General features: G+C 35.8%; 2 protein-coding genes across 2 annotated transcripts in view; one reads left to right on the forward strand and one right to left on the reverse strand.

Annotated features, from left to right (window-relative positions):
* The first annotated feature begins 6,099 nt into the window (after positions 1-6,099).
* LOC118737486 (atlastin) overlaps positions 6,100-20,661 on the forward strand; it is a 29,382-nt gene continuing 14,820 nt past the window's right edge. The window contains exon 1 of the mRNA XM_036468026.1: positions 6,100-6,321. The gene's annotated coding sequence lies outside the window, so the exon portion shown is untranslated. The remainder of the gene's footprint in view (positions 6,322-20,661) is intronic.
* On the reverse strand, positions 15,960-19,623 carry LOC118737485 (putative tyrosine-protein kinase Wsck). The gene is made up of 2 exons (XM_036468024.1): positions 17,645-19,623; positions 15,960-17,314 (listed from the first exon to the last, which is right to left on the reverse strand). The coding sequence occupies exons 1-2, from the start codon at positions 18,905-18,907 to the stop codon at positions 16,010-16,012; spliced, it is 2,568 nt and encodes an 855-aa protein (XP_036323917.1). The 5' UTR covers positions 18,908-19,623; the 3' UTR covers positions 15,960-16,009.

Here is a 20,661-nt window from a genome sequence, read left to right on the forward strand (position 1 = left end):
AAAATTTGCACTAATACAAATACCATGTACATGAGGAGGAAATGCCTAAAACCCATAATTTTAAGAAACTTTTTTTTGTTTTTTTTTTTTATTGTTGAATACTCAAAAGTATCGCTATTACAAATTATTTGCATTGTGTAAGCGAATATGAATTTTGGTGACTTGACACTGGTGAGAATGACACTGAAGATGGCACAACGCCGAAACCGGTTTGTCTCCAAGCCAAATTTGACAAGGGATGACGGAAAATCGTTCCACAATACATCATACTCCTACCCTGTCGGAAACACAAACAACCAAAAAGAAGACTTTATATTTAGTTGAAACACTTGACTTTTTAAGATTCAAAAGCAACCGTTATTTTATGTACATTTTACATGTACTATTTAACATTTCCGCTTTTACATTAAACACCAGTTACAATTGAAAAGATTCTTTCTTACTCAGTGCTTGAATTGGTTAACGGGAGAAAAATTCTAAAATTGTCCATATAACTTTTAATACGTATACATTTAGAGCGTTCCAGAGCATCTACGATTTGCAGGTTTTGCAGGGTTTAGTCCAAAATCGTTCCCGTACGCCACGTTCTCGTAAGGTTTATCAAAGGCAAAAGGCTGTTCCTGCATACAAATCTTGCAAATCCTGCAAATCCTAGAGTACGGGAACAGGCTAATAATTTTACTCCAAATCTCATCTTCAGAACGATTAATTACATACGAGTCGAATATTCTTGAATATTCTTCAATTGTGCATTGATAATTGTGTTAAATGAAACCCCCCTCCCCTCCTTTTTCGAAACATCCCTTTTTCTCTTTTTATAATTTTTTCTGTAAAGTATCTCTCAAATAGGGAAACTACCCACAATGTAGCATCACTGGATGTGCTTTAACAGCGTTTCTCCGAATTAGCCCACTTTTTCTTACACGAATAAACATATAAAATAAAATTAGTATGCGATATCTCTTTCTTTATATCGAATACTATACGCAAAACTTTCGAAAGAATTCTAGACTCGCACACCCTTTTCCATGGTGATTGTATGTCTGAGGCCCAGCATGCATATTTACGAAGACCATCCACCGAGACGGTGCTTGATGAAGTCGTTAGAATAGTCGAGAGGTCACTCGAATTTAAGCAATATACTCCGACTGCCTTCCTCGACATATAGTAGAAGAAGCCTTTAATAATGTTCCGGAGAAGCTAACCAAAAATCTCTGCACGAGCTTGGCATCGAGGAGTCTGTAAACGAATGACTAATGGGGATGCTTCGTAGCAGAACGATTTCAGCGGAACTTGGAAGCTACGCTCTAATAAACAACGTTAGTAGTTGTACTCCTCAAGATAGAGTGACCTCTTCAATTTTATGGCTTAGCACCTTTAACTCAGTACTATTCAAGCTCAACCAGGGGAGAGTAAAAGAAGTGGCCTGTGATGAGTAACATCATGGTTTGAACTTTAATAGAGCTTTGCCGATGGGCTGACGAATGCGGTCTTAGAGGGAACCCAGAGAAAATAGGATTAATGCCTTTTACGGCCAGGAATCAGGTCCCTTGCTTTGAATTTCCATAGCTAAATAGACAAAATCTGTGATTATCTAAACTAGCGAAGTATCAGTATAATTTATTATCACCTATGTTAACTAGGTCTGGCTAGCGATTACATACGACCTGCAGTAGAGCTTCGCGAGCCTTTCGAGGTCATTCTTCAGTCGAAAGCCGACTGGGACGGGAAACTTGATATCTCTGCCTGTACACCGAAACGGAACTTGGAGTTGGAGCAGGCGTTTCCTCAGAATTCCTGTTATTAAGAATATCAATGCATATGCCTGATTTTGCAAAGTGTTTTCCAGGCATAAGTATGTATACAGCTGAAGGCTGCCGTCTCTTAGAAGGTAGTGGTTTACGTCACGGCGTGCGCATAGCCAGGCGCCCGTCAAAGTCTTGGCGTCTTTTACAGCAAGGACAAAATTAATCAAGGAGTGTTGGACTCTTTTAAACTCAGTAAGCAGTCAGTTCGATCTAGATTTAGTCAGAGAAGGTTCCAGGATCGGATCATATCCCCAATTGGAACCTTATATAGATCTTCCTCGACGATCTTCAGAAATAGGATCAAAGATGGCGCACGGTGGCAGGCTATCGTATATCCAAACTCATGTGGTCCATGTACAATCCTACACACAACTTACATATTTAGAAAACCCAAATACGACGGTGCAAGGCTTGTAGCGACTCTTACTAGGCATTGGCGAATTGGCACCCACGCGAAAAGGCTGGGCATCGCCTACATCGACTTCTGTAATAGCTGCAGAGACGAACACGAGCAGGAGACAGTAGAGCACCTTCTTTGCAAATATCCAGCTCTAATAAGGAGAAGAAATACCATGCTAGAAAACAGTTGAATTTTGATGTGGTCATACAACTTATGTATAGAACCCGTGATTTTTTAGTTCGGGCCCGAGTTTTCTCTCGAAGGCCCTGGATAGCGGTATTCACACATATGTAGTACCCTTTGATTGTAACATAACTACTTTAATGTTTTCCAGTAACTTCCATTTTTGCGAGATTTACCCATATGTATTTGTGCATCGGATAGTAAAGGTTCATAATGAACATAATGAACATAACAGCAAAATTACTCTCTGAAGTGAGAGTAAAAAGTGAGTAACAACAAAAAGTACGGGAACAAAAAAACCATTTTTCCTGTAAAAACGTCTACCAGTGATCGCTTGACACTTTTCATGATTTTACCAGAAGAAAAAGTTCGGGTAAAATCTTGCAACTTCATTCTCTACACAACTCTCCAAAAATCGATGAACATATTTAAATGAATTTATGATCAAACTATGAATTAATAACAATAACTATATTTATAAATGGGGGATAGTTGGAGCCGCCTGCTATATGTTCAGCCCAAACAATTTTTTAAGATTTTTTTTTATTTTATACCAAATTGATGATTTCCAAAACTAAAGTTTTCTCATTTTTAAATAATGTTATTCAGGTTTGAAAAAATATATAAAACCTTGGGGGCCTAGTTGAAATTTTTGGGCGGAACACATAGCAGATGGCCCAACTATCACTAGTTCACGTATGTTCAAACGTCTACCAAACACCCTGTATTAACTAATATTACAGACAACAAATTAAAATAGAAATGACGAAATATTTTTTCACTCACCTCTGTCACTTTCAACAGAAACTGATGCGTTTTGGTTGGTTCACGCAAATGACTGATAACTTCTTCGGAAATGGCATCTGCTTTTCGAAGAGGGGTCGTCTCATACTGGATATAACAGGATCAGATGTTATAAGTAATTAACATGTGAAATAAATCTTCGTTAGATTCGTTCCTGGTAATTTTTCGAGTGTTATGCTCGCGATACCATCTGAAGTCTTTGTTGCGAGCCTCCTGGGCTTCCTCAGAAAAATGCCCTACTTGCAAAGGCATACCAAAGCCGATACCAAATGTCATGAAAATTTTGTAATTTTTTAAATTCTTGGGCGCCATATTGGATACAGAAGAATAGGAGCGTTCGTTTAAAATCTCCAGAAAAAACAACCACCAGCAAAATTCCGACGAAATGTAGCCAGTTCTCTCACAGGAGAAAAATATCCAAAACAGTACGCGAACAGAAAATTTGCAGAAGTGTAAAGTTTAAAACGTGACACCGTTTATTGATTAAACAAATAACTACTTTCTTCTTACAAGTTTAATTAGTCGCATTTTGTGATTTTTAACTTCCAAACCATCAAATTCAATTTTGTTATTTGCGTAAATGCAAACCAGCTGTTTTTGATCAGCTGTTTTCCTGTTGGCAAATTGCTGTTGGCAAAAATCTTTCCAGCAGAAACCAGCAGCTTCCCCTCAAAATGAAATGTCACTTTGCTCTCTCAATTTTCCCTTCTTTGCAAAGTTTTGGTTAAACATGAACAATTAACAGCTACGCGAACGCAACGAATAACAGATGTGTCCAGTAAGGAAGGGCGTAATATTCGGTAACGATAACTTCCGATAACAGCCTTCGCAGTTGCCATGAATGGGAATCTCTAAATAGCAAATTTCAAAAAAATGCAACAATTTATTTAAATCGCGGACGCAAAATTGGATTTTAAATTTTGAATTAAGAACCTCAAAATACCAAATTTCATGAAAATTCAGTAATTTTTAATTCTTGGACACCGTATTGGACTCGTTATTTTCGGTTTTTGAAAATTGCCAAGACACATCTTTTAAATAATATGATGCTAAATATAAATTACATTATTCCGTAGTGTTTTAAATACTTTATGTTATTTAGAACAACTGCTAAAGTTGGTTTAGTGTAATAAAAGTGGCCGCCACTCTTTTTGGCGCGAGTATGCGCGGCTTTTCTTTTCGTAGATCCTTAACGGACCCTTTGCATTATTTTTTGGTAAAGGAATGAAGATCCTACTCTGCTCTTCTCATTAGTTATACCGTTTTGAAGAAAATATTTCTTGAACAATAATCCGTGTTATTAAGATATTCATAATTTGGCAACAAAATTTTATTATGTAATATTTCATATAAAATCATCATTTTCCATCTTGAAGAAGTAACACTAAACCAGCAATTACTGTTATAATTTAAAGTTTCCATAAAAAAAATTGTTAAGAAAGCTATCAACTCATAACTGTTAGAACAAGAAATGGATTCAACGGCTTGCCCAGCACATATTATTAAAAATACTAACCAGATTTGAGTTCGCTGGACATTTCTGAGTAAGAATGGCTTCACTCCAGCTAATTTATCACAGTTTTCGCGTAAAACATGCCTTATCCGACCACTGTGTGCCATTGTATTATGAAAACACTTCTTGTTTAAAGTACGCCTCGACAACAAAAAAACTAATTGATAAAAAAAAACAATCGTTTAGTGCCAACATTCCGGGTGCGTGCCCTCAAATCGTAGTCCTGAAAACGTTTGCATAGTTTTCATCAAAAGAAGAGGTTTTATCTGAGGCTTTGCTTGTCTGTTCATTTGTATTAGTTGTGTTCCTTATCTCTCAGAAATAGTCCGAAATTAAAGAATACACGAAAAGCGATAATAATCTAATCCCCTTAAACTCGTAAAAGCCTCGTAAACCTCGTAAAGTTTTTCAAAATATACGAGCGTCGTAAAAGAACTGTCAAAATTTGTATGGAGCTCTATATACGAGCGCAAACTACCACAAAAACTTCAGTTTTTGTACTAAAATGTATGACAAAATAATGAAAATAAGTGAAAAAAGTAATATGTGAATAAAATGAATGAATTTCATCCACTAACTGTGTTTTCTGTTAATTTTTGGCATTTTTAATTGTAGCCAAGGGTGATAAAGGCAAATAACGCGTGCGTATAAACGTAGTATGTAGCATCAAAAACGGAGCGGATTCATTGCGACAGAATCGCCTAGGTGTGTGGATGCCTTAAATCTTGTAAATTTCCTATTATTCATTTCCGCCAGGTATAGTTTTGTCACAACGACACCCTGTTACACCAAAGGTTTATCGACATATGAAACACATCTGCAGCGTTGCAAGAAATTTTCGTATCTCTAACTCGCAAGAAGTTACAAGAATTTACCAGAAAACTTTCCCGTACTCGGTTCGCTGGCTTCTTTTGCTTTTTGGCAGTTTTACAGGTTTTACCAGAAAAGTTGGGGATCGCCGCTATAATTTAATGCTACCTTATAAACTGAAAATTTAGTTGATTCATTCTATTAATTTCCGTTTGTTTAAAAGTTGCGATTAAACTCTACAAGGCATTTGAGCAAAACGAACACTGATAAATCAAGGTGCAGGGCGATACAAATGAAAGATAAGCATATACAAATAGTATAAGCAGTGTTGCTTTTGACTTATCTACGCTTAAAATTTGTTTGGAGGGCCAAGCGCCAAACTTAAATGCGATTATGAAATACATAGCTGTCAAGAAACTAAATAATTTCTTTATCATAGGCAATTGCGGATACGTGTCTCTTTTGCATTTTAAAATCAAGTATACCAAGTAAAATTCATAAATTTACATACCTTTTTATCTTTTGACATTCGCTATGTACACTGCAACCCTTCGCAGAATTTGACGTCTATTTCAATAATCGGGTTATCTCGGTCTCACGCACGACTTGTACGTAAGCATACAACAACAAAAATATAAATTTAATGCAAAAGTGTCAATAGCCAACAAATAAGTGCTAATCGCCGTCAGTAGAAGAAAATTATAGAATTTTGCAAGCACATTTCTGGAATTGAAGGAAAATAAAGTTTGCAAAGGACTGGACGGTTGAGGGCATAAAGCGAGATTGCTACGCAATTTAAATATGTAAGTGCAAAAATTTGTTTATGAAAAAGTTTTATGCTCTATGTAGTATGTATAAATATGCCAGGTCAAGTAGAAAATGCTGCTGCCCACGAACCTGCACCACAGATATACCAGGGAAAAGTAGACTCGATTAGGAGCAGAGCAATGAGTTTGTGTTTATTTCTTGGATTTCGGTGCAAGATCAAAGGGGGCTATAGGGCGAAGTATCCACATCTGGCTGATAGCAGCAGCAAGCGCAGATGACTCGAAATTGTATTAGAATGCCCCTATTACTGTTTTCATTCAGATTCAATTTTGCACCACAAGGACCATTATCCCACATGAAAGTTGATTACCATCAATTGCATCCCAAATAGATTCTTTTTTAACTTTTATACCAACTATTCAATACACCTAACTCGAGCTATAAACGGCGCCCAAATAAAGATGGTGTTTTGTTTATTCGTGTTTCCTCTGTCTGAAAACAAAGTTTATTTATTTGGCGGTGGCACACATGTGCATATTTATCAGCAATAAAATGCCATAAATACACATGTGTTGTATAAATGTTGATAAGAGCAGTGTCCGTTGGAGCTTAAAATTATTAAAAAAAATTGGGATTGACGTGTCATTTGGTCAACGCATTGTCAATGGTAGTAATGATCTGCCACAAAAAGTTAAAACGAATGTATCAGTTTAAAACAAACCTGTTTCTGTGGACTGAATAAAAGAAACAACTTTATAGTTGTTTGCTCATTGGCTTTACATACAATTTTCTTAGGCTATTCGTCTTCAGTTAAAAATTATATAAAGCATATTTACAATTATAATATCAATTATATATTTCTGCACAAAAGCGACGAAATTGCTGCCCATAACGTTTAAGGGCTAAATTGTTGTTTTTCTAATCTTTAGGGGACTCATGTAAAATACATATTTTATAATAGATTTACAATTAGCTTCAGACCGCGATGTTGTTGAATGTACACACATACACTGCAAAACTCGCGAAAGTTCTGCAAATTTTCAACTATTTAATCAGATTTTTTAGAATTTTTTTAATGCGGATTTGTATCCCAATCCATTCTATTGTAATAAATTAGAAGTTCTAAGTACCGTTGATTTTTGGCAATTTTTCCAACGCATATATATATATATTTTTTCATGATCCAATGATCAGATCTAAACCAGACCATCTCTGAGACACTACCTGTCCGATGCAAAAAGAATTATCGAAACCGGTTGACGTGGTTAAAAGTTATGCGTTAACATGTACAACTTACACGTGTCTTGCAGTAAAATGTAGGCACAGTCTGACAAAGCGCTAGTTCCGAACTACGTATATAAGAATTATCTTTGAACTAGTGCAAAACGGATGCAGAACGGGGCAGTTGAAACTTGCGGTGGAAATGTGCAAATGCTCACTATTCGTATAATACGAAAGTAGCTCAGCGAGAAGACCTCCGACTCAAGCATCGTTGGTCGCGAGTTCGAATCGCGATGGGAGGCAGTATGAGTTTTCAAATTTAATGAATTGAAATTGTTGCTTGCAGCTTACAATATTTTTTTTTTACAAAAATTTGTAACAAAAATGGAATATGTAAAAGAAAAGAAAAAACGAAAAAGATATCCAAAAATCGAATCTTAAAAACGTTTTCTTATAAAAAAAAAACTGTCCAAAACGGAACCGGTTAAAAACTAGTTGCATAGTAATGTACTGGGCGACAATTTCCACCGCCAATGGCATCGCCGTGTAAAACTGGACTGTTGAAAGCATTGCTTGGGTATTGAGCTAGAACTAGTACTGTCGGCAAAAGGTCTAGTTCTACGCTAGTTCTGAGCTTAGACAGATTTTCTGCAGGGTATGTATGCTTGTACTACCTTTGTATGCATGTTGATCGGCAATGACAAACCATCGTATATTTGATCGAATTATACTGAGCAGGGAGATAATTAAATTTTGTTGATTCTTGATATTGGGGATGTGTATTAATGCTACATACTACTATATTTTTTATAACCCTTATATCCTTTGTTAGCTTGGCCTACCTTATATTACTGATTACTTTGCTGCCTATTGTTTTTCTTCGTTTTATTTAATACAAGCGTAGTTCCAATTAATGAAATATGTGAAATAAAACACTTAGTCAGCACATTTTCTATAGTGATTTGTGTGCGAATTCGTTTCATTTATATGTGTAAGTAAATCTATGTAATATATTCATAAATTTGAATTTGAAACTATGTAAAAAATTAAATAACCCTGCTTACATACGTACCCACCTATTTGTATTTTTAATTTATACATACTATATACCAGGGATCTTACAAATGTCGCATCTATATTTCCCATTCCCGAATTCCGTAATAACATTAAAAAAGCCATACCAGCTTAAGTCATTACAACTGGAATACAAAAAATTGTTAGAACATTGAGCCAGTGTTACAGTTGCATTAGGCTGGGTCAATTTTGTATGGGGGTAAAAATAAAAGGCATTTGATCGTACTGTAATAGTAATATTATGTTGTCTTAAGTCTAGGCCAATAATAATTGGCCACGAAAGATTAATTTAAAACATATCTTTAGCCCGCGCAATCGATTCAAAGTTTATGAATATGGAAAATTAAACTTTGGCTGGTAATATCTAGGGGATGCGTTAATTGTTATAAAAGGTTATTAAATTTAGTATTTCACGTTCATATATTATTTTTCAATAAGACTACAAGTTTTCGAGATAATTAGAAAAACTTACAAAAGCCTTGGCTTTCCTGTATCAGTTTTTAAATATTCGTTACTTAAGTAACCAAGTAAAAATGAAAAAAATTAGACTAGATTTATTTTAAAGATTTTTAAAAGACCATGGACTTGGTCTCGCCTATTTGGTCAGTTTAAAAAAAAAAATTTAATTAGGTCCATTCAATAACTTTTCCAGTAAGTACTTGCAGCGAGAGCGTAAAAGAAAAATAGAGAGTAAATTTGAGAGCAAGAAAAAATTTTCAGAAAAAGTTATTGAACGCAAAACTAGTAAAAACTTGCAACTTAAGCCATTTTGACACGGTTAAGTATTGGCGCGCAATTTTCTTTTAAATTGGGAATAGTTCCCATCGTCAAAAAAGTAAAAAAAAAGGACAATAGATTTAAATTTTTCATCCATATTTTCATTTTACTAATTATGTTTCATCAAATCATCATCTTGAACAGTTTATTTACATTTGAATGTGAAACTTTTGAAATTTTTACTTGCTAGAATTTGCAGCTATCTCGGGTTGTTACGCTCTCGAATTCCCTCTTTCTTACAAATATTTTGGGTTTATGAATGCATTTCCAGTAAAAACTTGCAAGTACTAGTAACAATTCTTAATAATTTTTTGATATTGAATGGACCTATTAAATGCGGATGTCAAATATTATGAATCATTTGATTAGTAAATAATACTTTCAAACACATACATAAGTACCTATATATATTAACCAAATAAAATTTTGGGTGAGCAACGCCCATTTAAGTCCATTTTCTTGAAAATTTAGCTTCATTAGTCACCGAAGAAGTACAGTTTTCGCGGTTTCTAACTTTACCGTTATACGAAAGTAGGGGCATAGTATTTAGATATATGTAAATATTTTAGTAAATTCTGTTATTAAAAATAGTGAATAGGTAAACGCACTATCCTCTGGATACTCTCCAATCGGAGATATGTATATCTTTGTATTCAACTTGAACGGACCAACACGAAACAAGTCAATGCACGGCACACTTTTCCGAATTCGTTTGCTTATATTTCTAAGTTATTTATACAATTTAAAAGAATTTTTTGTCGAAAAAAGGGCAGGGTTGCATCTTTTTTTCGACATAACCTTGACAAATATTACTCTTTCGCTACGTCATAATTACCTAACTGAAGGCGGGACTTTCTGTCACTGATTAATACTAATAATATTAAAAAAAACTGTTCAGATTAAAACTAAAATATTTAAAGAGAATAAGAATATTGAACGAAAATGCCAGTGAACTTCCTTTAATTGCAATTTTTGTATTGCTAAACTAATTAGTATTTGATCAATTTGTGCTAGTTCAGTGTTTCGATATTCATTTGCATAATTTAAATATAGCTCCCGAAATTGGTCCCAAATTTGCAAAAATTCGCAAAGTATAGCTAATATGAAAAACAGATTAGTTTCTTTGGAAGCAACAACCTAAATACGCCCCAGAAATATGAATGCTGTTCTTTACATCTTTTGACTAAATACCAGTGCGATTATCAACAGAACAATTACAATTTGGTTGAAAAACAGATAAGTTTGAGAGTAACCATAAATTAGGGGGTGCCATAGATGATATTTTACTTTATCGTTCGCGTTTAAAGATTCATTATCTAATATCACCAAAAACTTTTGCTGAACCCTGAATTTTTAACAAGAATCCGACTTATTTGACCAGTGTACTTTGTGCCACTTGGGGGTCGATAATATTTTACAGGCTTTTTGTTGACCTCATGACACAATATATTTTCACTATTACTAAATATCCCCAGATTCCACATCCGAGTCTTCGCTTTAGCTCGAGGAATATAAAAGTCTTTCTAGAAACATTCGCTTTCACAATAAATTCGTTTAAAATGATGCCAATGTGAATGCAAATATTCGTAACATCCCTACTACATATGTACATACGTACATCGTTTTCGTATTACCATTCCCATTCACACGTATTGTAAGCATACGTTCTTGTGCAAGTATTCATATGTATATGCAGATTAGGACGGGTCAATTTTAATAATTCTAAGAAAATTTGCCGAAGATACCATGGGTCTAAAATAAATTTGGAGTTTCGCCAAATTGCGAAAATAGGTTTCTTATCATTTTGCTGTAGTGTCGTATAGAAGTGCTTAAATTTTGGACAAAAACATGCTATAAGCGTTTTTTTTGGCATGACTTCCACCAGAGGGCGCGGAAGTGAAAATTTTTTCCATTTTCTTCGAAATCGATTTTCGCAATTTGGCAAACTCCAAATTGATTTTAGACCCAAGATTTCTTTGGCAAATTTGCTTAAAATTACACGTAGCATCCTGCTTGCTATACACTTATAGTCAAAACAAATAGACCCGCCGTAATGCACATAAGACTGTTTAAAAAAAAATCAACCGTTTCTTTTTTTTTTTTCAAAATAGAAAGGGCCTAACTCATGTGTATGCATTTTTGTAGCTCATTCGTATAAGTGCAAGTTTGAAGTTACTAAAAAATTCCGTTGATTTTTGTTAATATTTTTTGCTGACAGTATAACGCATTTTCTTCTATACATAATAGGTACAGTACTCACCATAACTATACGACACTCACATACTGACAAGATTTGACTACTTATTTTATTATTATTTTTTATAAAAATAGAGTTCATTATTTAACAAATACCGTATAAATCTGAGTCTCGATCTTTGTGCAATATTAAAAAAACCAACAAACCATCGTAAAAATTTCGAGCTTTTTAATTAGATTTCTTAGAAATATTTTGAGTATACAGTTTTGTAGCCCATTCAATTTTAGTGCCAGTTTGAAGGAGCTGGGACTTATCTTTGAGTTGTGGTAATTTTTTTCTAGAAAATCAAATTAAAATGCTCGAAATTTTTACGAAAGTTTGTTAAATTTTTGTAACTTAATAAATGGGCGTAAACCTACAATAATTCGCCTAGGGCTGAAAATTGGTACGAATGTTGGGACTACCATTATACGAGAAATGTAAAAAGCCCACATCGATCCCACATCTGCAAAAAAAATTATTCAAGATCATGCAATTATCTTCAAAAATTGTTATGCCACTTTTGTTGCTAAATACTACCATTTTTGAAATACATACATACAAATTTATAAAGGCAAACTTTCAATTTTCAATATTATTATACATAATTTCGGTTTTACTCTTTTAGATGTACTTTAAACCTGCAAATTTTTCGTTCGCGTACTTTTAAGTAATTGTATTCGAGCGGGACCAGTTGAAATTAATGCAAAAGATTTCATGTTTCAAAATTCATTAGCCTATCCTTAAACGGACTGTCTTTAAATCATGCCATATGCTAATTTTAGAGGGTAAAATAACATTTTTTTTTTGTGGGGCCTTTTGCATTTACGACGATAATTTCGCCAAAGCTGTTTTCTGCATGTGTGTCTCGGTATCAACCTTTTGTGTGCGTGTCTAAGATATCAATAAGCTACACAATTTTATTAATAAGACGTTGTAATTATTGTATACATTCAAATTCTTTCTAAAAATAGTTCTTGTAATTTGCAACATCAGAGCCAGTGTTCGGACTCTTGCATATTTCGGGCGGAAAGAAAAATTCTATAGCCTGCTGTGAAATAGTCCAAAGATTTATTCTTGTTTCTTAAATAATAAATGCACAATTTTCATAAGGTTAGAATTGCTTAACTGAGATACTGGTCGGCATGAAAGCGGGTTCTAACTTCATTCGAGGTACAAAATATTCTAATTCTATATTATATTCGACAATGAACCGACGTTTTTAAGGACAACTCCTAAAGTTTCGGAAAAGAACTGAACTGTAAAATTTGTTTTGGCTTTTTATACTTCACTTCCGTTGATTATTACCTCTCTCGGACTTCTAAAATACAATTTTAAATTAATGATTTTGAAGGCAGTTATGCATATTTCTTTCATCATAATTTTATCAAGTCTAAAGCGAAAATTTTGAGTTCATCTCAAATTTTCTAGAGTCTGCTGCGAAACGAAAATTGTTTAGTTTGTGTTTTTCGTAAAAATTGTTTAGTCCTAACTCTAAACAGTCGACCATATTGATTTTCGAATGTGTGCTTGCAAGGCGAATTCATATGAATTCCCTTGTGTGATTGTCTTCAAAATATTTTTTGAATTTGAACGAATGTAAAATGCGGAAGAAGTTGCTTACTCATGACTTAAAGATTTCTCTTTTTTCTCAAATTCCTTCCTTTGTAGAGTCAAAACATAACAATTTAAAATAAGAAAATTGGCCAAAACTACAATGTCACCATGCTGCATGACACCGCTGTTTTAGGCGAGAGAGGGAAGGGAGAATTTTTTAATGCGGCGCGTTTTGGCGCAATAAATGTCAAATGCTGCTTGCATAAACACGAGCAAAATAAGTTCATGTACTCAAAATATTAGTAGTGATCTCGTCCGACTCAGAATTAGTCAGATTTTATTGGAAATCGATGCCGTACTCGGTTCTCTGACAATTGAGAGGACAAAAGAGAGAGAGAGTCATCTGTCTGTCAGAAGTTACCAATTTTAGTCCGAAGATTTTTTACTGGTAAATGTGTCAAACGATCAGCTGTATTGTGTTTGACAACCAAATTGTAAACAAAAGAAAAGTGCACTCTGCTAATAAAACTACATATATAAATGCAAAGTTTTATTAGAATTACAAGCTTTTTAGTTAAAATTTGTGCAAATCATCTGCGGCACCAAAATTCACATGTATAGATATTGATTTAATTAATCTCATTTTCACAAAAAAGGCGTCAGTGCGACATTTCTATAATTTAATTTATAAAATTTATGAATTTAAATGTAAACTAAAAATTCCCTGGAATTTTCTTTTATCGTTCCGCCACTGCGATTTTTTTTTGAATTCAAGTGCCAATTTTGAAGTACGATTGCGCGGTTTTCCCTTTCTTTTGTTTTATACATTTGTAATGTAGTGTTTGCTGACTGCACTTGTAGATATTTTTTAGTAAAATGTTAAAAAAATTATTAGGAAAATTTTAACATTAAATTGGCATTACAATTATATATATATTTCTATCCGTAAAAAAAAAGATATTTTTTTTTACATATTTAACGATTTTGTAGCAATTCCAAGAATAAATGTATTTTCCCCATATCATCACTCGAAAACTATTGCAAGAAATTGAACAGTTTTAACCGATGTATTGGTAGAGATCTAACCTAAAATATAGGAAAAAAGAAAATTGCAATTTAAGTAAATTGATAAGATAAAGTAAATTGAAGAAGGCTTACAGCCGAAAATATTTATGTGGAGGTTGCCACATGTTTGAAAATTTAAATTTAATTTAATTGATAAGATAAATTAAATATTGCAATATAGGTATAAAACTAAGAAGGTTTAGGAAAGTTTGCTGCCGAAAATATTTTTGAGGAGTTTTAAAAATTGTATTAAATTGATAAAATAACACAAAAATACTTTTAAGGCGCAGTGAAGCGCGCCGGGTATTAGCTAGTTGCTAATAAAATTTTCAATCTTTTGATGTATGTACATTAGGGTGGTCCAAAAAAAGCATGTGAAGAAGTAAAGTCGGAAGTTTTATGCTCTCACCCCTAGGATTGTTCTATACCGAAAAAATATACCCTTATTTTTTTTCTTTTAAAATCCAAAAATATTTAGAGGTCGCTCAAAGCACCCAAAGTTTTCCATGTATTTATATAGGGGAAAAAACAACTTTTCATAGAAATGGTATAGAATTCTTGAAAACCAATATTTTTCTATCGGAAAACTCGGTTTATCTTTAGAAGACTCCCAGTAATAATACCCAATTGTTTATTTAACCATTTTTTTCATTGCAACTGTAATTTATAGGTCCGCCAAAAACCCACCAAAACCTCGCAAAATGCAAAAGGGGACCAATAGTGTATTAAAATGTTAGTATTAAAAAATGGTTAAATAACTAATTGGGTATTATTATTGAAAGTCTCCTGAAGAGAACCAGAGTTTTCCGATCGAAAGATATTGATTTTCAAGAATTATATACCATTTCTAAAGAAAAGTAGTTTTTCCCCATAGAAAAATACATGGAAAACTTTGAGCGCTTTGAGCGACCTCTAAATATTTTTTTGATTTCAAAATAAAAAAATAAGGGTATACTTTTTTTCGATATAGAACAATCCTAGGGGGTGAGAGCATTACAATTCCGACTTTACTGTTTTCGTACCACCCTAATGTGCGTACATACATACATTCATATATATGTATAACGTAGTATAGTCGATAGGGGAAACTTAAAAGCCCCGGCGGCGCGGTTAAATATCAACCGATTTCCAAATAAAGAAATACGTTTCTCCTTACTTTCGATTTTCAAAAATTTTGAGGTTGCAAGAAAACTCGGAAAAGTGGACTTTCGTGTGTATTTTTGAGCCCCCTAATGTAGTACATATCGCACATGATCTTCAAAAGTGACACAACTCAAAATTTGGCATTTTTGTAATTAGGAAAGTCAATATTTGAAAGTGTCCGGAAATTTTTGAAAGGTCCCGCAAAATAATCCCAAAATGAAAGGTTTTTTGTATACATATTTTTTATCGTCTGCTTGTATATTTCGTTTTACATTAAAAATAAATATTTAAAAATATTTCATCAAAATTTTTACAAATGGGAACACTGGCATATCTTAATTGCAGCTGAAATGGTACTTAAATATACAAGTTATGTTTGTAAAGAGCTAAATTAGACGCTAATAAACCTAAAAGTATTTTGAAGTTTGGTTTTTGTAATAACCAGAGAAACTAACTACATAATTGAACAGGAGAGTTTAGTCTTAGTTGAGAACCAGATTTTTTGATTTTGTGTTCATTGTTGTCAGCTTGTCGTAACACGAAGGCTATAGACATATCTTACACTAAAGTGTTGCCTATCTGGGATATTATCGTACTTTCTATATACATATGTAAGTATGTACACACACCTTTTTCTACATCAATATTTCCTAGTTGTGCATTTCCAGCATTGGCATGTAGTATGGCAATGTGTCGAGTACGCTGTTGTCGGACGTCTCCGCCGATCGATCAAAGCATAGCGCATGGCGCGGTGACGTCATCAACTGACGCACATTATACGCGATCTCATCGAAATTGATACGCTCACTTGGCTCTAGCTGCCAGCAGTTCAGCAGCAGTTGGTACAAATCCTGAAAGACGAAAGTCGGTTGTGCCGGCCGCGAACCGCTCTTAATTGCTTCGAGCAGCTGTTGCGTGTTCGTTATATTCGCATATAGCGTACCGCCCAACGTACAACACTCCCAGGCGACGCAGGCAAATGACCATACGTCCGATTTGACGGAAAAATGTTGATAGCGTAAGGCTTCCGGTGCCAACCAGCGGGTAATGTCGATTTTCTTTTGGTTTTGCACAAACGGTATTGGACCGAATAGGGACACCTTTAATTTAGCATCAGCTGTGACGAAAATATTATGTGAGCACAATTGCTTGTGTACCACTTTACAACTGCTAATATACTCAAGCGCACTGGCTATCTCGTAGATCCACTGTAGCACTAGCTCTTCGGAGAGTGCCGTGATTCGTTGCATGGGCGCCGAGCTAGGTACACGTCGGCTCTCGATAAGACGACGTTTTAGACTTACATTTTGATGATCAAACACTAAATAGAACCAATCGGAGCTAGCCGAAATGCCGTAGAAGTCAAGCAAATGCTCGTGCCGCTGCAACCTAGAAAGATTGCAGAAGTCGCGCAGTAGATGTGCTTGCTCTTTGCCCTGCAAGTCGTCTAAAGCGAGCACATGCAACTGGCAGTCAGCGCTGGCTTCCGGCAGTGCCGTAGAAATGAATTTGCCCGTAATCACCTCTCCGTAACGGCCCTCCGCAATAACATCACTGACATTCATGCGCAGCGCATTGCGAGGTAGTCGCTGACTCGCGTCTAACGCCGAGATGAGTACATCGAGCTGCTGGCGGAAGTTCTCAGCAGGGGGCAGCTCATCCTCCATCATGAACCCATTGTTCTCGCGCTCTATAATCGGTTGTTGCATGGTCATTTCGTGGGCATTACGATTCATTGCGCCGCGCGCCTGGCAGGTCTTGTAGCGCAGATAAAAATAAGTGAACACGCTGAGTACAAAACAAATGGCAAACACAGTGCAGGTGACGGCCAGCGCAATAATCGAAGCGCGGCCCGGCTCAAAAGTGGCATAGGTGAAATTTTCCAATGTGATTGAGTGCTGATCGTGCGAGCCACGGGTATACAGGGTCTTGGTGACACCGTTTAATGTGCTGATCTGCAAAAAGAAAATATTTACATAAACTACAAGCATACGTACATATACTTATGTGGTTATGTAAAAAGTCATATGTATGTATGCACATATCCGCCACGTTCTTGAAAAATTTATTAATTAAAATGTCCCGGCTGTCAGTTAAAGCAAAAAAACTATGTATTTCTTAGCAGATATGTAAATATTGCTTCAACTATTGCTGGAAGTCAAGTGTACCATTTTTAGTAAAAAAACATCCCAAATGGCAAATTTCGAGTTAAAATACTTTTGAAAAATGTGTCCGCTATGTGCATTTGTAGTTATATGAGCACTCATAACTAGATCCCAACTTACCACGCCCAAACTAAGATGTATATCGGCACCGGTGGTGTTTAGGGGCACATTTATATAAGGACCGTAACGTTTGCCGTCGCCCACAATAAATTGACGTATGCTGTTATCCTCTGGCCCATCGTAATCCAACTGCGCTGCTATATAATATGGTAATCCATCTTCTTGCGCCTTCGGCCAGCTGCCCAAAAGCTCGGTATCGAAGGTTTGACTCAACGAGTCATCTAAACGTTCGACAATTACCACAACCTTAGTTATCGGGCCGTTATCATTCCGCAAAGGCTTAATTTCTATAGTCATAGTAGAGTCAGTTGTGCGTATCACTCGGGGCTGCGATGGAGGCGGACTCGGCACGCCAACTTCGGTGCTTGCCAGTAAAGAGTCATTGCCACACACCTCCTGCTCGCACATTGCCTCAACTGTAATGTTGTATTCAGTGGCCGGATGTAGGTCAGTAATTTCGATGCTTGTCTCCATGGCTTGCACAATGAATTCAGGTTGCGGAAAGAAGGGCAGTGTCGAGTATGTATGAAGTATGTGTGTACGTATGAGGAAATTCGTAATCTCTTTCATCGACTTGATTGCCGCCTCCTCGGCAGCAGCTACGAACGCTTTACTAGGGGACACGTGCATGTCCCAAGCAATTGTGATGGTGTTTTCGGTTGCGTTTGCCACGCGTAAATTGCGCGGTGCCGTCTGTGTGGCCCATATTGTTGAATAATAGCTGTGCACACCAACGCCACCACAATACTGCGACTTGTTAGCCAAACACCGCGTGTTACAGAGTTTATCATCCTGACGTTCCTTCGAAAGAACATTGTTCGTGCAGAAGCAACGCTCCGCTGACAAGATAGCATAGCTGAATTTTTGATGCTCGCATATCTCGACACAAGTCTGTGGTGTCTTCGAATAGATGGATTCCTGCAGGAGATCGGTGCGTGCAGTATAGCAACCAACGTAGAAAAACGTTGACTCACCAGCGATCGGCACAATTTGCAATTGCTCTGGTGTTTGTGCGCTTGCCAGCGTTAAGATTGTGGCGAAATAAAACAATGCCAAGTGCAACATGCGGCCAGAACGATAAGTAAACAAGTGCGTCAACCTACTATTGCTGCTGTTGTTGTTGGTGGTGTTGCTTTTATCGTTGCAGCTACGCCAGGTGTGGCTATATGCGTTACCTGGGCGGTGGTCGCTATTATAAACTGTATTTTCTCCTCGCTGTAACCGTACCGTTCTTTGATATTGTTCCAGCAATAATGTTAACATTTTTGATGCTGCTGCCGCCACCGCTGCTAAATTCTGACTAATTAAATGCTCCGTTCGCTTGGCGTTCAGGGTGCCACCCTCGGTCAATAAGGTTTTTTACTTTTATCAAATTCGATTATGCCTAAGCTTTATTCTACCGTTGGCGCACTAATTAAATTTTGTACTACTTTTATTAGACTTTTGAATTATGTTTTGAATTTTCTCCAACGCCGTTTTTCTCTATTATATTTTACTACTGAAATTCGCGTTCGATGTACATGGCATGCATTCGCCAAGTGTTCTGCTTCATTGTCCACTATTGTACGATCTCCAGCGAGCAGCAGCAATCAGTAACGTTCCATTTAAACACACAGCTATGTAGTAATCGAATTGACTAGACGGTGCTCACTTGTTTACTGACTTACTTGTCTCACAAGCGACAACGTTTCACAGCGACAAAGGCGAATTGAAAAGCAAAAACTGTGTTTAACTGGCTGCTTTTGGTGCTTACTATCGTTGTTACTTTCATATTATTCTGTTTACGTGCCACGGTAAACCTTTAACTTGTATGCACAGAAAAGAGATCGATGTTTAGCTCCCGTTATGATCGTAACGTACATTTTTTTTAATTCGCTTATATTTATTTTCACATTCCTCTGCGAGTTGCTTTACTCACCATTTTTTTGAGGTTTTACCTGTTTTTACCTTAGCCCGGCTTAAAACACATTGAAGCCATGGCTGACTAATACGCGACACCCTCAGTATATGTATGCGGGCTAACTGAGAGAGCGCAAAAGTGTGAGAGAATGTGGGAGCGGCTGCGACCGGGAACAGTTTATCAAAAAAGCAAATAATTCACCCTGTAAGAACTTTTTCTCATCGAATTTGAATTAATAAAGTTATGCTAAGTGTATCTTTGTGTACGAAATTTGGATTCGTGCCGAAACGTAGGGTTCGTCATCTGTGGGACTATTTTTGACAGATTCTATACCAAATTTTGCCAAGAAAAAAGCGCTGTTCCATCAAGACAATACACGGGTGCACATGTGTGCAGTCACCATAGAGAAAAATCCACCAATTGAGCTACGATTTCTTACCGCACTCACAATGTTCTCCAAATTTAGACCCCAGCGACTAGTTCCTGTTTCCAAACTCAAAAAAAAAATAACTGGGTGGTGAGAGATTTGGGTCGAACGAAGAGTTCATCACTTAAACAACCGCTTATATTAGTTGCGTTCCAGATGCTTCACGATATTCACGAAATTCACGATTTGCAGTAACAGCTGTTTTCTCCATTAATAAACCTTATGGGAGGTGGTCACCTGGAACGACTTCCTGCAAATCGTGAAGCATCTGGAACGCAACTATTGAAGACCTTGAAAAATCTATGACATGTTTGGAAGCAATACAAGAGTTGGAAAAACGCTGGACTAAATGTATCGATCTAAAAGGCGACTATGTTGAGAAACAAAACGTTTTTTTTTTCTCGCTTTTATTAGCTTGGGATGTAACTATGTAATAAATAATGGTGCGCCTAAAGGATGGAGCAATTTCCAATATCCAGTTACATACCTAATGACAGTACGAATGGGAATTCCAAAAATTGATTTCGTGTGTTATTCTAGTATTCGTTATAATAATAGCTTTAAAATCAATTGAATTCAAGACTAAAAAACGAAAATAAAATTATAGTTTAAAAAACTAAAAACTCGCTTTTATTACAGTGTGAAGTAAAACGTAAAAAATAATTTATAGAAATACAGATTTCGTTTAAG

The sequence above is a fragment of the Rhagoletis pomonella genome, unplaced genomic scaffold (assembly GCF_013731165.1).
Source record: "Rhagoletis pomonella isolate Grant_MI unplaced genomic scaffold, Rhpom_1.0 Rhpom_scaffold_00004, whole genome shotgun sequence".
NCBI classification, from domain to species: domain Eukaryota; kingdom Metazoa; phylum Arthropoda; class Insecta; order Diptera; family Tephritidae; genus Rhagoletis; species Rhagoletis pomonella.